A 15487-nucleotide genomic window follows, 5' to 3' on the forward strand; every position below is an offset into this window, starting at 1 on the left:
ACATTCATTTTTTTCCTTCTGACCGTGATGATTTAGTAGATTCTTGGGAATTCTGAACAAAATAGGCCAGAAAGGATCGGTTTTACACATATCTAAGCAATGAAGTACGATATTCACAAAGAGGCTTATTCAAAAGTCTCTTGTTTTTAAACAAATAAGAAATATAGTAATGAGTGAGCATGGCAGATAAATACATTTAAATAAAATGGGTTCGGCATTATTTTATTTGTTTAGAAATAAATAGGGCAAAGAAAAAAGCTTAATAGTGCCTCCAGTACAATATTTTGAAGATTACTCTTTCATTCACCAAACAGTAGTGTCACCAAATAACTTACAACACAGTGCACACTTTTACAATATGATTACATGTCTATAGAGTTGAGCAATGAACAAATAAGTTAGAAAGTATAAGCGTTAGCACTTAGACTTATATACCGCTTCACAGTCCTCTCTAAGCAGTTTACTGTCAGCCTATTGCCCCAACAATCTCATTTTACCGATCTTGAAAGGATGAGTCAACCTTGAGCTGGTCAGGATGGGACAGGGTCAGCCTGGAATACCGCATTCTAATCACCACAAATTATTTCAATAATAATTCATAATGCAAATGTTTGTGGATAAATCCAACAAAACTTTTCACAGAGCAAAAAGAATGTGTCTTTTCCTGAATCCAAAAATGGTAAAATTTAAGTTTGGCTACGTGAAAATAACTAATAAAATTGCTTTGGCTTTTAGATTTGTGCTGTGAGCAAGTCCGTTTTACGCTTCGGTTTGAATAGCAGCTATAGGTTGAATATAAATTTCATATTTATTATAGAAATAATACATTTTATATATGCGTATAATCTATAGTCCATGCAGCCACCCACCAAACACTCCAAAACATTTATAATTTTATAATAAGATATATATATATTGTATTGCACATTCCAGAGAGCGAGTAACAAAACTGTAAACATATATAGCTTGATTTGCATTTTTTTTAACATTCCACCAATAGTTTATGTGAAAAGACATGTCAGTTGTTAAAGGTGACCCATAGAAAAAAAAGTCAGTTTTCATTGTTTTAATTGCCTCCCAACCAGTTGCAAAATATTAAGCCCATATATTATAGTAATACAATTTTAATTCGGACCCAAAGTATTTATGAATATGCACTTCAAAATGCAATGACAAATATGCAGCAGCATGCAAAATGTATATATACACAGTATATATATATTTGTGTGCTTTAAAATATGTTAAACATTATTTGTGATAGCAATTAAAAAGATTTTTAAATATATATTTTACCAAGTGGCGTGCCATGTCAGAAAAAGCAGTGGAGATTGGGAGTTTTAAATAAGGACTATTTCTCCCTCAATGTTAGGAATATGCTAATAGCTACTTGCAGGTATTTATGATGTGAAGCATCGTTCTGAGCTGGTGCAATCTTATGAATAATGTAACCACGTATTTTCTTGAATGTCTAAATGAGTCCAGAATTTTATGCAATGGGTTAAAACGGTCACAGGGCTCGTAATCTCGCGAGCAAAGCTTCCACCTCAGGAATCACCTCTTCTTTAGTGCCGCCAAGTTCTACTCCTTCCTTTCTGCTAGATCCTCCACATGGGCCTTTCTTTTTTCCAACTGAGCTTCTCTTTTCTACCGATGAATTAGCTTCGTTTTCACAATGAAAGTCCTTGCTCGTGGGGATCTTTACCGAAGTTTGGTTCATATTGTGGTGGGGATGCAATCTGTCTCCTGTTGGTGCTTTCTGGTTGTCTGTATGAGAAGAAAACAAACCAATATTTTTGCTGTACATTTACAGTGAGTTGCATAATACAGATTGGCCCATTTACAATATTGGTAGAGCTTATCTTTACTCCCAATCCTGCCCCGTCATCAACTCTTTCTGGAGGGGAGAAAGGGACGTCCCACCTTCTGTTAAGCCCCACTGCAACCGCAGAGTTCTCTGCATGATTTTTGAAGTATACTTAATCCTGATATATTATCTTGGCTGCTCCTGTTTAATCAGGGCCTACAATGCTTCAGTTAGTTGCAGGTTTACCTCAGCCATTCATCGGTCACTTTGCAAAGATGGATGACGCCTTCAACGAGCCAATGATTATCAGGCACTCTAAGAGTGTCAATGGCTGATTTTACCAGCAGTGCTAAAATAACATGATGTTTGAGATCTTTGCTTAGCCTAGAGAAGGTCGCTTGTTTACATTCTACAGAAACCCTAGAGAAACCATGGCATTTTGGGGGGCTTCATGTAGTTTTCCTCAGCTCTTTTTTATTTCTTCCTACCATCTTTTTTTTTTTTTGCTTCCTTCCTTCCATTTTTCTTTCTCTTCCTTCTTTCTATTTTCCTTTCTCCTCCTTCCTTCCGTCTTTCTTTCCTTCCCTTCCTTCCTTTCATCTTTCTTTTACTTCCTTCTATTTTTCTTTCTCTTCCTTCCTTCCATCCATCTTTCTTTCCTCTCCTTCCTTCCATCTTTCTCTTCCCTTCTATTTTTCTTTCTCTTTCTTTCCATCTTTCCCTTCCTTCCTTCCTTCCATCTTTCTTTCCCTTCCTTCCATCTTTCTTTCTCTTCCTTCCTTCCATCTTTCTTTCTCCTCCTTCCCTTCCGTCTTTCTTTCCTTTCCTTCCTTCCTTTCATCTTTCTTTCACTTCCTTCCATCTTTCTTTCTCCTCCTTCTATTTTTCTTTCTCTTCCTTTCTTCCATCTTTCTCTTCCTTCTATTTTTCTTTCTCTTTCCTTCCATCTTTCCCTTTCTTCCTTCCTTCCATCTTTCTTTCCCTTCCTTCCATCTTTCTTTCTCTTCCTTCCTTCCATCTTTCTTTCTCCTCCTTCCCTTCCGTCTTTCTTTCCTTTCCTTCCTTCCTTTCATCTTTCTTTCTCCTCCTTCTATTTTTCTTTCTCTTCCTTCCTTCCATCTTTCTCTTCCTTCTATTTTTCTTTCTCTTTCCTTCCATCTTTCCCTTTCTTCCTTCCTTCCATCTTTCTTTCCCTTCCTTCCATCTTTCTTTCACTTCCTTCTATTTTTCTTTCTCTTCCTTCCTTCCCTCCATCTTTCTTTTTCTTCCTTCCTTCCATCTTTCTTTCCCTTCCTTCCATCTTTCTTTCACTTCCTTCTATTTTTCTTTCTCTTCCTTCCTTCCCTCCATCTTCCTTTTTCTTCCTTCCTTCCATCTTTCTTTCTCCTCCTTCCCTTCCGTCTTTCTTTCCTTTCCTTCCTTCCTTTCATCTTTCTTTCACTTCCTTCCATCTTTCTTTCTCCTCCTTCTATTTTTCTTTCTCTTCCTTCCTTCCATCTTTCTCTTCCTTCTATTTTTCTTTCTCTTTCCTTCCATCTTTCCCTTTCTTCCTTCCTTCCATCTTTCTTTCCCTTCCTTCCATCTTTCTTTCCCTTCCTTCCATCTTTCTTTCTCTTCCTTCTATTTTTCTTTCTCTTCCTTCCTTCCCTCCATCTTTCTTTTTCTTCCTTCCTTCCATCTTTCTTTCTCTTTCTTCCTTCCGTCTTTCTTTCATTTCCTTCCTTCCTGTATGTGTGTACAAATTCATAAAAAAGGTTTCACGTATGCTTTCCTGGGGAAGAACAATAGGAGGGCACAGCAATGGGAAAATTGTCTGGTGGGAAAACATGGTAGCTGGCAGCCGGGCAGGAATCATTTGCAAGATGTTACCAACTTGTCTCAGTTCAGACACGTTTTTCCCCCCCTTTTCAAACGATCTTAAAATTAAGCCAGACTGAGCATTGGATAGGACCAGCTTAAAATTTTATTGATTGATTTGCATCCTGACTTTATTATTTTAAACAAATACCTCAAGGCAGCCAACATATTCAACACACCTTCCTCCTCCTATTTTCCTCACAAGAACCACCCTGTGAGGTGAGCCTGAGAGAGAGGGACTGGCCCAAAGTCACCCAGTTGGGCTTTCACGACCAAAACTTAAGGACATGCGTTGAGGTAGAAGAATATAGTTCTGACAGGAATCAAAAGGAAGGATGGATTTCTATATCCCTCGATTCATGAACATGGGTAGGATATATAGATTCTGCTTATGCTGAGGTAAGCATAATTCATTCAAAGAATTTATAATAATTCCTGAGCTATGGCATTGAAGGAGCTTCAACATTTTTCCAGAAGTATTCTAGAGCAGGGGTGTCAATCCTAAGGCCTGTGGGCCAGATCCTGCCGGCGGGCTGCCTAGATCTGGTACGTGGAGCTGCCCTGGAAACAGTGAAGAACCAGTCCGTGGTGCCTCTGTCAAAAACAAACAGAGCTCTTGAGGGCCACGGGCAGCCCTCCCAAGCTTTGCATTGGCAGAGGGTTATAGGAGGCCGTCACAGCTGAAAACGGAGCTCTTGAGAGCCGCGGACAATCCTCCCGAGCTCCATGTTCACTGGCAGAGCGCTCGAGCCACCACAGGCGCCCCTGAAGCAAGTGATGTCAAGCTGGCCACGCCCACACCAGCCACATCCACACACCCCCCAAGGTCAAACACAACCCTGATGCGGCCCCTTAATGAAATCGAGTTTGACCCCCACGTTCTAGGGATACAAACAATTCTTCTCACATTGCTCTCCAATAAAAAACAAACAAACACCCGCTACGTATTTACTATACTAAAAGTACAGCAGCTCATGCTGGATTTGGCTGCAGCAACAGTTCTACGGCAAAGCAGAAGTCCGAACGTACATTTCCGTAACCCAAGCAGCGCATTGTTAAGTTGACCCACGGCACGGTTGTCTTGAGGAAAATTTGGGGGAAATGCATCAAGCTCCGAAAGCAGGATAAATGGAAAATAAGGAGGAGGTGGTCTTCCAGCAGGAGAAATGGAGAAACTTGTAGAAGACTGCTGATCCGGCTGGCATCAACTGCCCTCATAGGACCAACTATTGGGATTTGATGTTTGTTTTATCTGGCATTCTAGAAGACGAGCGAAGCTTATTTTAGCTCTTCGTGTGGAGCCAACAGTCATTTTAATGGATTTGACAAGTGTACAAATCAGGACACTGATTTCACAATTTCCCAGGAACAACAATGGAAAGAGGCCATTTATGTATGCATAAGTTCAATCTAGACTGATGTTTCTCTGTGTCATGTGTGCGCACATAATGGTTATCTTTTTTGAGAGCTGAATGCAATGAAATTTCATTTTAAAGTATGTTGTCACATTTAAAGTGACAATAAAGATTCTGTTCTATCCTATCCTATCTTTCATTCAATATTCCAGTATTCTCTTCTCTTCTCTATTCCGTTATGTTCTATTCTTCATTCCAATACATTCTATTCTATTCTATTCTATTCTTCATTCCAATACTCTCTATCCTATCCTAAAATAAGTTTACAGTCATGACAATGAGTCAATTAACAGGACTTTCCAGTCTATAGACAAAATAAATTGAAAACCCAAATAAAGTTATTTTGCAACTGAAGCTACAACAAATAGGGTATTTTTTTTTTTCTCTTATAAACATCACCATCATTTTAATGACCCCATAACACCTTGTGGGGTGGAATCTGGGCAACTGAATGGAGATGAGTGTTTATTGGCCGGATGCCCTTCCTGTTGCCAATGCGGAGTTTTGTTCAGCAGATAAATTCTCATTGTGCCCACAGAAAAATATCTGCCTCTACCTAGGATCGAACTCACAGCCTCCTGTTTGTGAGGCGAGAGCTCCACCTCTAGGCCACTGCACCACTCATTATTTTTCTTATCAACATGTCTCCATGTCCATAAATAAGTGTGATCATTTCCATAAACAGCAAAAGCCCCTTTTTCATATATAATTCAGTCTCCTGCTAGTGAAAAAAAAAAGGTAATCCTTGACTTACAACAGTTCGTTTAGTGAACGTTTGAAGTCACAACGGCACTGAAAATAAGTGACTCACGACTGTTTTTTCACACTTAACACCGCTGCAGCATCCCCACAGTCATGTGACCCAAATTCGGCCGCTTAGCAACCGCCTCATATTTATGACGGTTGCAGTGTTCTGAAATCATGTCATCCACATGATCATGTGACAAGCAAAGCCAACAAGGAAGCCGGATTCACTTAACAATGTGATGCTACTACTTTAACAACTGCAGTGATTCGCTAAACCACCATGGCGAGAAAGGCCGTAAAAATGCAGCAAAATTCACTGAGCGACTATCTCGTTTAGCAAAAACTCCCAAAAAACTGGGCTCAATTTTGGCCGTAAGTCAAGGATCTATGAGAGAATCTTACCGCTTATGGCAGGGGTGTCAAAACTCAAGGCCCGGGGGCTGGATCTGGCCCACGGTGCCTCTAACAGCGGAAACAGAGCTCCGTTGCAGCTGAAAACGGAGGTTGGGAGCCCGTTTTCGCTGGCAGAATGCTCGGGCCACCACAGGCACCCCCGATACAAGTGACGTCGAGCTGGCCACACCCATCCTCTCCCTGCCCACCACGGTCACCCAGAGGCGGCCCTCAATGAAATCGATGTTGACACCCCCGGCTTATAGGATCCGACTGAAGTTTAGTTCGGCCCTGTGTTCCAAAATTCCTGTGCTTGAGAGTCCTAGAAATGTCATTGCTTAAACCCCTTGTTTGTTCCCAGAACGCGCTCGACGGGGAGTTTAAAAAAATGAATTGCAGATTGTTTTTTTTTAAAAAATGAAAGCGAGAGACCTTAGACAATAACTCCGTCAAACTTCAAATGCACTCCGTTGCGATCTCCCTTTTTAACGAACCCCGAGAGAGATTGCAAACTTTTTTTAATTTTTTGCAGAAAGGAATATTCAATATTCATATAACCTTGAACGAGGATTGAAAATGGCTTCAACAAACTTGACATGACATTTAAAAGGGATTTTTTTCCCCCTTTCTTTTTCTTTTTTTTTTTCTTTTTGGGTTATACGCTGAAAGATGTTCCATCATCCCAATTGTAATGACTTTGGAGCCCAGGCAGTCACTCATGACAGTGTGTTTTATGTGACTGGTGAAAATCCCTACCGAAAACAGCTTGTACATTAAAAGGCTCCTGCGGAAGATATTTACTGCACTGTCAGTCCCTGACCAGGGGCTCACAATGATGGATGAGTTTTTTTACGCCCGTTTCTTGGGCAATCTCGACAAATTCTAGGAAGCATCATCACCTCTCGGCTGTTAGGGAGAAGAAGAAAAAACAGCCTTCTAGAGCTTCCTTTATCCAGGGAGCTGTTGATGCTTAAAAATCTAATAACCCAGGGAGCAATTTTCATTTAGTTGCATTTCCGTTTGATAAAATAGCGTCAACGTGTCGCCAAGGTGAAACCCTCCACCCGCAATGGTTAGATGATGCGGCTTTGGGGGAAGGTCTATAAATAGGTAAATCTGTTTTGCGAGGGAGTGTGCAGCGCGCGGGGGGTTCCCTTTGAGAGAGAAAAGAATAATTAAGTTAGCCTCAAAAAGAAGAATAGGTATATGAGAGGCAAACGGCAATTCAAGATCTTCGTAAAGGCTCTGGATATTTTTTGGAGGGAAGGAAACGATTTTCCTGCCATGCAAGATTTTAACAGGAGACATTTTAAACCTGATACGTACCCGTTTCCCCCAAAATAAGACCTATCCCGAAAATAAGATCTAGCATGTTTGATGTCTGCGCCTAATATAAGCTCTATCCCCAAAATAAGCCCTATTTAAGAGCCTGTGCTCCTGGCCGGCTGCCCATTTTTTCTGGTTGCTCTCGGTGATGCAGCCACGAGGCGAGGCAGAGGGGTGGTGGAGCTGCCCTGCACTGGCTTACCTCAGGGCCCCTGCAACCAGGCCATCCACGCCCCGACACCTGCCTCGCGGTGGCCTCATCAGCAACCATGTGCAGGAGTCCACGTGCCCATTGTCCCACTTCTTCTGCTTGCTTGTGGCCGTACGGAGCAGGATGTCAAGCAGTGTGTTGGTGCCACGCCACAGGGCAGGTGTCAGGGCGTGGAGGGCCTGGCTGTGAGGGCCCTGAGGTAAGCCGGTGTGAGGTGAATTGGGCAGCTCGAATCCCCCTCCCTGCCTCTTGGCGGCAGCACTGGCACTGTGTAGCCTCCTGCCCTGCTGTGAGTAAACCGAAAAAGTAGGCCTTCTGTAAATGGGGAAAAAATATAACACCCCCCAAAAAAATAAGCCCTGGTGCTTATTTGGGGGCCCAAAGGAAAATAAGATCTGGTCTTATTTTGGGGGAACCACAGGTGGAAGGGTAAAAAAAAATATGTAATGTTGTAATTTATGGGATAGGTTACTCTGTGCATTTTTTGTCTGTGTTTATTAAAAGAATATACAAATATGGATTTCTAGGTAGCCCTTGCTTAAAAACCATTGGGACTGCAATCTTGGACATCGACTGAAGTCGTTGTTAAATGAGACATCGCCCGATGGCTTTGCTCAATGACTGCAATCTCAGCACACCCAGTTGCAGTCAATAAACAGTCTCGAGTGGATGAAGGGTGGATGCCTCAGGCGGGTAAACTTGCTAGAAGAAAGGGCTTGTAGAAAGCTTTCTACAAATCTAAAATACATATCCGACATTGTGTATTTGGAAGTTGCAGCATTTGATGCGAGCGTTGAACTTTGCGCTGATAGCAGAGCAAACTCAAATTCTAGCTAGACTAAATTTAATTTCCCTAGAATGCGGTTAAACATAATTGCAGGTTGTGGATGTCTATTATATAGGGTAGCAATTTAGGCATTTGCAGTACTAGTTGTACTCCAAAATGAATTCTTTTGAAAGTTTGCCTCTTTAGAAGCAGATGAATTAAGATCTGCATCATTTTATCAATGCACACATTTCTGATGACCTAGTATCTTTTTAAGATAGAAATAACAAGCACTCTGTTCACTTTCTCTACTGTTCTTAAACTATCAAAGCAGCCTTCAAATTGTACTATAATTGTTGTTTTAAAAATCAGAAGTAATAACATGTCTCTGTATCTATCTATCTATCTATCTATCTATCTATCTATCTACCTACCTACCTATCTATCTTTTATCATCTTTAAACAAACAGTAAACAGTAACAGAGGTGGAAAGGACCTTGGAGGTCATCTAGTCCAACCCCTTGCTCATGCAGAAGACTTGTACTAGGGATTCAAACTGCCGAACTACCGACTTTTCTGATTGACAAGATCAGTGTCTTAGTCACTGAGCCACCTAGCTCTATTGCAATTTATGTATGTATGTATGTATGTATGTATGTATGTACGTACGTACGTACGTGTCTGTCTGTCTATCTATCATCTATCTATCTATCTATCTATCTATCTATCTATCTATCTATCTATCTATCATCTATCTATCTATCTATCTATCTATCTATCTATCTATCTATCTTCCTATACTGAGATGGTGTGTACATTTTCTCCTATAATTCCTAAATATAATACAATAATGGGAGAAAATATTTCTAGTTACTTAGCTTCTCCACATATATCTAGAGGTAAAAATGAAAACTAAATAGCACTGGCTTGAAATGAGAATCCCATTCTCATTTGCAAATGATGAAGTCCGACTTTAAAATTTGACAAACATCGTTGAGAACTTTTAGTTCAGCACTTCTGTACAGATAAAAGTTTTTTATAAAAAAAATAATTTTATTTTTTCTAGCCTTAACCCTGCTGTTTTATTGGTAGAAATAGTGTTTGAAAAGGTTTTCTATACGGCTCAGAATGGATTCACCTTGTTTTTTTTTTCCTGATTTGGATATAATTAATCATGTCAAGAAGAGAGCGTTAAATGTTATGAAGAAGACACTAGACATTTTTCTTGCGGTATATGTACAAGGAAGGAGATAAATGTTATAGTTTCCTATTTCCTTTAGCGAAATAGCTATTTGTCGAGTCATATATTATATTTTGTTTGCTTGCTTGCTTTTTCTGCAACAATATTCACCATTTGGTTAAGAAAAGTGAAGGAGTTTTTCCAAAAGCAGAGATGCCCTTGTCCTTCTCAGAAATGGAAGTATCTGAGGTCCTTCTATAATAGAAAAAGCAACAAATGATCATTCCTAAAAACGATTTTTAAATAATGTCAAATGCATAGCATGCCCATTAGGATCCAAGTTTAAGCCTCTCTATAGAGTCACTTAAATGAAATGTGCGGTGTAGAAACTAAATAAATAAGTATGGTAGAATATAACAATAGCATGTAGATTTATATACCGCTTCACGGTGCTTTGCCGCTCACTCTAAGTGGTTTACAGAGTCTGCACATTGCCCCAACAATCTGGGTCCTCATTTTATCCACCTCGGAAGAATGGAAGGCTCGGTGAACCTTGAGCCGGTCAGGATTGAACTGCTGGCAGTCCGCAGAATTAGCCTCCAATCCTGCATTCTAACCACTGTCGTGACTTTAATGCCAGCCAAGTTCAATTTTAGGAGGCTACTCAACTTTCTTTTTGCTTTTTTACAATGTGTTGTAAAAAGCTGGGTCCGCAGAAACGAGACGGGGATCTCTCCTGCCTTGGTGCTGCTTGCACTGTCTTCCATCAGAGGACAACAGAAGATGCTTCCATCTGGGGGAACAAGGACATTAACACCATCCCAACCTCTGCATAGCAAACTAATCCACAGGGCCAGTGTCCGGGAACAGGGAAACCACTGTTTTTCTATTAAAGTTGCGGCAGTGACTTGATTGTGTCTTGTTGGTGCCAAGTTTAGTGCCTGCTTATTAGGGAGAAGTTGTTGATTAAGGAGAAGAAGCTTGAATGGTTCACCACAAGACCCTTCCTTATAAAACACCCAACTATCTTCAAGCTGTTGAGCACAGAACGGACTGGAAAAATAGCAATAACAGCAGCAGACTTATATGCCTGTTGTGGCCCGCCAGTGGAGCTGGCAGCAGATTCAGACAACGAGGAAGTTGGGGAGGAACATGGACCACTCCTGGAGTCTGGGGAAGGCTCTGATGAGGGCTCTGTGTCGAAGGCCGAGAGGGGGCCAGAGCCATATGCCAGTTATCAACTGCCTTCAGAGTCAGACATCAGTGAGGCAGATTAACAGCTGGAGCCTGTTCCCAGTGTGTGCATGTGCAGAATTGCCAAACGAAGGGAACAGCGAAAGAACAGGGGTCGACTTGGGAGTAAGGCTACGGGTGGATGATGAATGGCTACTCCCAGAGGAAATAAAAGAGGAGCGAAAGGGGAGTGGAGTTTGCAGGAGACAATTAGTTTCCTTAATGGATTCGTGACTCTCGGAGACACATTGCCAGGTTTTGCAGATATCAGCCTGGCAGCTCTCCAAGCCAGATAAGGTCTGTGACTGTAAATCCTCCTTTGAAAGAATGAATGCTGAATGTCATATGAATGAGTAGAACTCACAGCAAATTAATAAAAGGGGTTTTTGTCAGGAGAAGGAGTCTGCTTCATGCTCTCGGGAAGGCTCAGTAAGGAGAATGCCATTCCATAGCACTTTCTTGGTAGTTTACAAGGTCAGCATAATTTGCATATTGCATTGCCCCCAACAATTTGGCTCCACATTTTACTGACCTCGAAAGGAGACCTTGGAACAGGGGTGTCAAACTCAAGGTCCGTGGGCCAAATGCAGCCCGCAATGTGGTTAGATCTGGCATGCGGGGTTGCCCTGGAAACAGTGATGGACCAGCCCCTGGTGGTGCCTCAGCCCACCCCAGGCTAGCCGGGCGCTGATCTACAACTTGGTGGCAGCCATCCGGACTGGAATGCAGTCAGCCTTTAGATCTGGGGGACCGCTTTGGAGCCAGCGTGGATTCACCCCCACCTTGCCCCCCTGGATGTGCACTGGAAACAATGGATCCCCCAGCCCTGCTTGGGCCACCAGAGGTGTCCTCCCCACAATGTGAGCAACATCAAACTGGCCACACGCACCCCAACCACGCACTCCCAGTTGGTTGCGACCACCTGGCCACGCCCCCCCACCGAGGTCAAACACAACCCTGATGCGGCCCTCCATGAAATCGAGTTTGACACCCCTGCCTTGGAAGGATGGAAGGCTGAGTCAACCTTAGTCCTTGTCAGGATCAAACTCCAGGCTGGAGACAGAGCTTGCCTGCAATACTGCATTCTAACCACTGTGCTACCAGGGAATCCGTATGCAATAAAACTATTTTTTTCTATAAATGCTCTAAGCTGGACTCCTTTAATTAGGCAGGTCTGTTTGGGGAGCCAGGATACACTGTTCTTTTAGGAGAAGTAAAACTTTTAAGATGAAGATGTGTTTTCGAAGTGGGCCGATGTCCTCTGAAGACTAGAGAGCCAGGAGTCAATTCTGTTTGAATGGATAATCATACATTCATTGATTGGTCACGTTATTGACTCACCTGTCAGTTCCTCTCCGTATCCCAACCACTTAGTGCTACCATTTGCAGCTATGTTCCAAGTTTCTCAATACATTTTTAATGAGAAACTATACAATCCCAGTTCGCCTATAGTATTGCAGCCCTCCAGTGTTCACAAATACTGGGAAAGAATTCATACGCTTGTCATATCCCAGGAAAAGTCTGTCTGACATTTCCTTCCTCTACTTTCTTCTTTAAGTAGAGAGGAAGAGAAACAAAGACAGTAGAGAAAGGAAGCGTAAGCCAGTCACACTAACAAGATAGGATTTTCAGCAGTCAGTTCTGCATAAGAAAACTACTGTGTTTTTCTGAAAATAAGACACGGTCTTATTATTTTTTGACACCCCCTCCTCGAAATAAGCGCTGGGCCTTATTTTTGGGGAGGTCTTATTATTTTTGAGGTGCAGGAGGTGGCGAGCGTGGTGAACTCATGACTGCTTGCAATATTTTCAGGGAGGGCTTATTTTAGCACATGGGCTCAAAAGCCCGATTGGGGAGGGCTTATTTTAGGGAAAACAGGGTATGTTTACTGAAGTTTCATCTTTTATAGAACTATCATCTGGTCATTCTGGAGAAAAATGTAGGAGCCAGCCAAGTATGTTATAAAAAAACGACCAAACAAACTTTCAATAGCTTTCAGGGCGTATCGGTAAAGATATATGTGGGCTTGAACAGAATGAAGTTTAGTGCAGTTGTAAATAAGATTGTAATGTTAACAGTTGCGTGAAAACTTAATATTGGGGCTGTAAGCCTGATGTCAAGTCAGCGCAAGCAACCTTGAAATGTTAGCACAAACCCTTTCCCCTAACACAACATTCCTTCTACATTGTTCACCCATCACCCTTCACCTAAGCTAAGCAAATATGACAGAGGAGGTCACATTGTCAAAGCATTTCAAGGAAGAAGCTTTGCAAACTGTTGACAGAGAGAAGGCAAGCAAAGTAGTAGGAACAGAGAACACAGAAAGGTGAGATATGATGCCAGTGGAAATCAAGATATAAAATCAGCTTCCGAAATAAGAAACAGACCACAAAACGGAAGGACACCTAGGAGGGGCGCAGCAACAAAAACGAAGATATAAGAGCAAAAGTCGCATTGAATACTGCATCCAGTTTTGATCACACCACTATCAAAAAGATGTTAGATATTGAGACTTTAGAAGGAGTGCAGAGAAGAGCAGCCAATTAGGGAAAGGGGTGGTATTAACTTACTTTCCCTACCGGTTCACAAATGTGAGTGTGCACTCTCTTGCACCCCGTTGGCGCATGCACTCAGGCTTCCGTGAATGCACTTTGGCTTTAAGAAGGGCCTAAATGGGATGTCATAGAGCTGGGGCAAGTGGTCCGAACTGGTAGAAAAACACTACTGATTAGAGAACTGGAGACTAAAACATATGAAGTTTCATCAGGAACTGGGCATGGCTAGTCTACTGAAGAGAAGGACTAGGGATGACATGGTAGCAATCTTCCAATATTTGAGGGTCTGCCACAGAGAGGAGGGGATCAAGCTACTTTCCAAAGCACCTGAAGGCCAGAGAAGGAATAATGGATGGAAACTGATCAAGGAGAGATTCAACCTAGAAATAAGGAGACATTTTCTGACAGTGAGAACAATCAACCAATGGAAGTTGCCTTTGGAAGTTGTGGGAGCTTCATCATTGGAAGCTTTCAAGAAGAGACTGGACTGCAATCTGTCAGAAATGGTGTAGGCTCTCCTGCTCGGATGGGGGGGGGGGGTTGGACTGTATGACCTACAAGGTCCCTTCCAACTTTGTTAATCGGTAAATCTGCTCTTGATAATGTGAAGATACATTTGCTCATAGTCTCTGGTTAATAGAAATGTCAACCCTGGGATTACAGAATGCAAAATGTATTCCGTTTGAACTATTTATTCTGCATTTGCATAACTACGCTAAAAAGTTATTCCTAATATAGACATCATATTGTCCTCCAGATCACAGCTTCTGCTTTCTAATTATTAACATTACTACATTCTGAAAATTCCAAGTCCTGCTGAAAATTAGCCGTGAATCATAGATCCATTCCAACATCGCTCCACCTAATATTCCTGTCAGGCCTGTAGTTATGTTCTTTTTAGGATCTTTGGCCTGCCACACTTTTTAATAATTTCCTATGCTGTTTCATTAGTGTAGTAGTTGGGAGGGGGGAATAGAAAGGAGTAGGATTGTGGAATGTATTGTTGACATTCTTTTATAGAAGCCAAGGTCATCTTTTGTCTCCACACCTCGACACCTGACCGGAAGCAGAGGGGTGTAGATGCCAGCGTGGAAGATGATGATTGGAACATGTGATGGATTTGTGGGTGTGGAGATAGATCATGAACTTTCAACTGGGTGGAATCCCAGGATGTAAATCAGTGTAGGAATTTTCCATAGACGTGCTAACTTGCCTGTAGAATAAATTGGACCTTTAAGGATAACTTTGCCTTGGACAATGATTTAATTCTGCATGGTATTTAGAACGCTAACAATTCCACAGGAATAAATTAGACAACTGTTTGGGATTATTTCATATAAGAATAGAGGTAGTCCTCAAGTTACAACAGTTCATTTAGTGATCATTTGAAGTTACAACAGCACTGAAAGGTTTTTGACAGCTGCAGCATTCTCATCAAAATTCAGACGCTTGGCAGCTGACTCGTGTTTATAACGGTGGCAGTGTCCCAGGGGGTCATATGTTCACCTTTTGAGACCTTCTGACAAGCGAGGGAGGCCAGGTTCCCTTAACAACCATGTTGCTAACTTAACAGTGCAGTGATTTGCTTAAAGTTGGCAAGAAAGTTTGTAGAATATTGGGACAAAACTCATTCAACAAATGCCTCACTTAGCGACACAAATTTGTGATTGTAAGTCAAGTGCACTTATAATACACTCAAACCCACTCTTTAGATTGGACGTTTTAAAATCTGTCACATTCCGTTTTAAAGTTTGATAAGGTAGACCATAACCTACTGCTAGATAAAGTAGAAGAATGTGGGTTAGACAGCATCACCACCAGATGGATTCGTAACTGGCTGACCAACCGCACTCAACGGGTAGTCCTCAATGGAACTGCATCTTCATGGAGGGAAGTATGCAGTGGAGTACCTCAAGGCTCTGTTTTGGGCCCAGTACTCTTCAACATCTTCATCAATGATTTGGATGAGGGAATAAATGGGGAACTCTTCAAATTTGCAG

At 41.8% G+C, this 15487-nt stretch overlaps 1 protein-coding gene across 1 annotated transcript in view; it reads right to left on the reverse strand.

Annotated features, from left to right (window-relative positions):
• Positions 1-1521: 1521 nt before the first annotated feature.
• DIAPH3 (diaphanous related formin 3) overlaps positions 1522-15487 on the reverse strand; it is a 119647-nt gene continuing 105681 nt past the window's right edge. The window contains exon 29 of the mRNA XM_081948702.1: positions 1522-1764. Coding sequence (XP_081804828.1) covers positions 1668-1764 — 97 coding nt within the window. The 3' untranslated portion in view covers positions 1522-1667. The remainder of the gene's footprint in view (positions 1765-15487) is intronic.

This window comes from Natrix helvetica (assembly GCF_964273705.1).
Source record: "Natrix helvetica genome assembly, chromosome: 3".
Classification (NCBI taxonomy): domain Eukaryota; kingdom Metazoa; phylum Chordata; class Lepidosauria; order Squamata; family Natricidae; genus Natrix; species Natrix helvetica.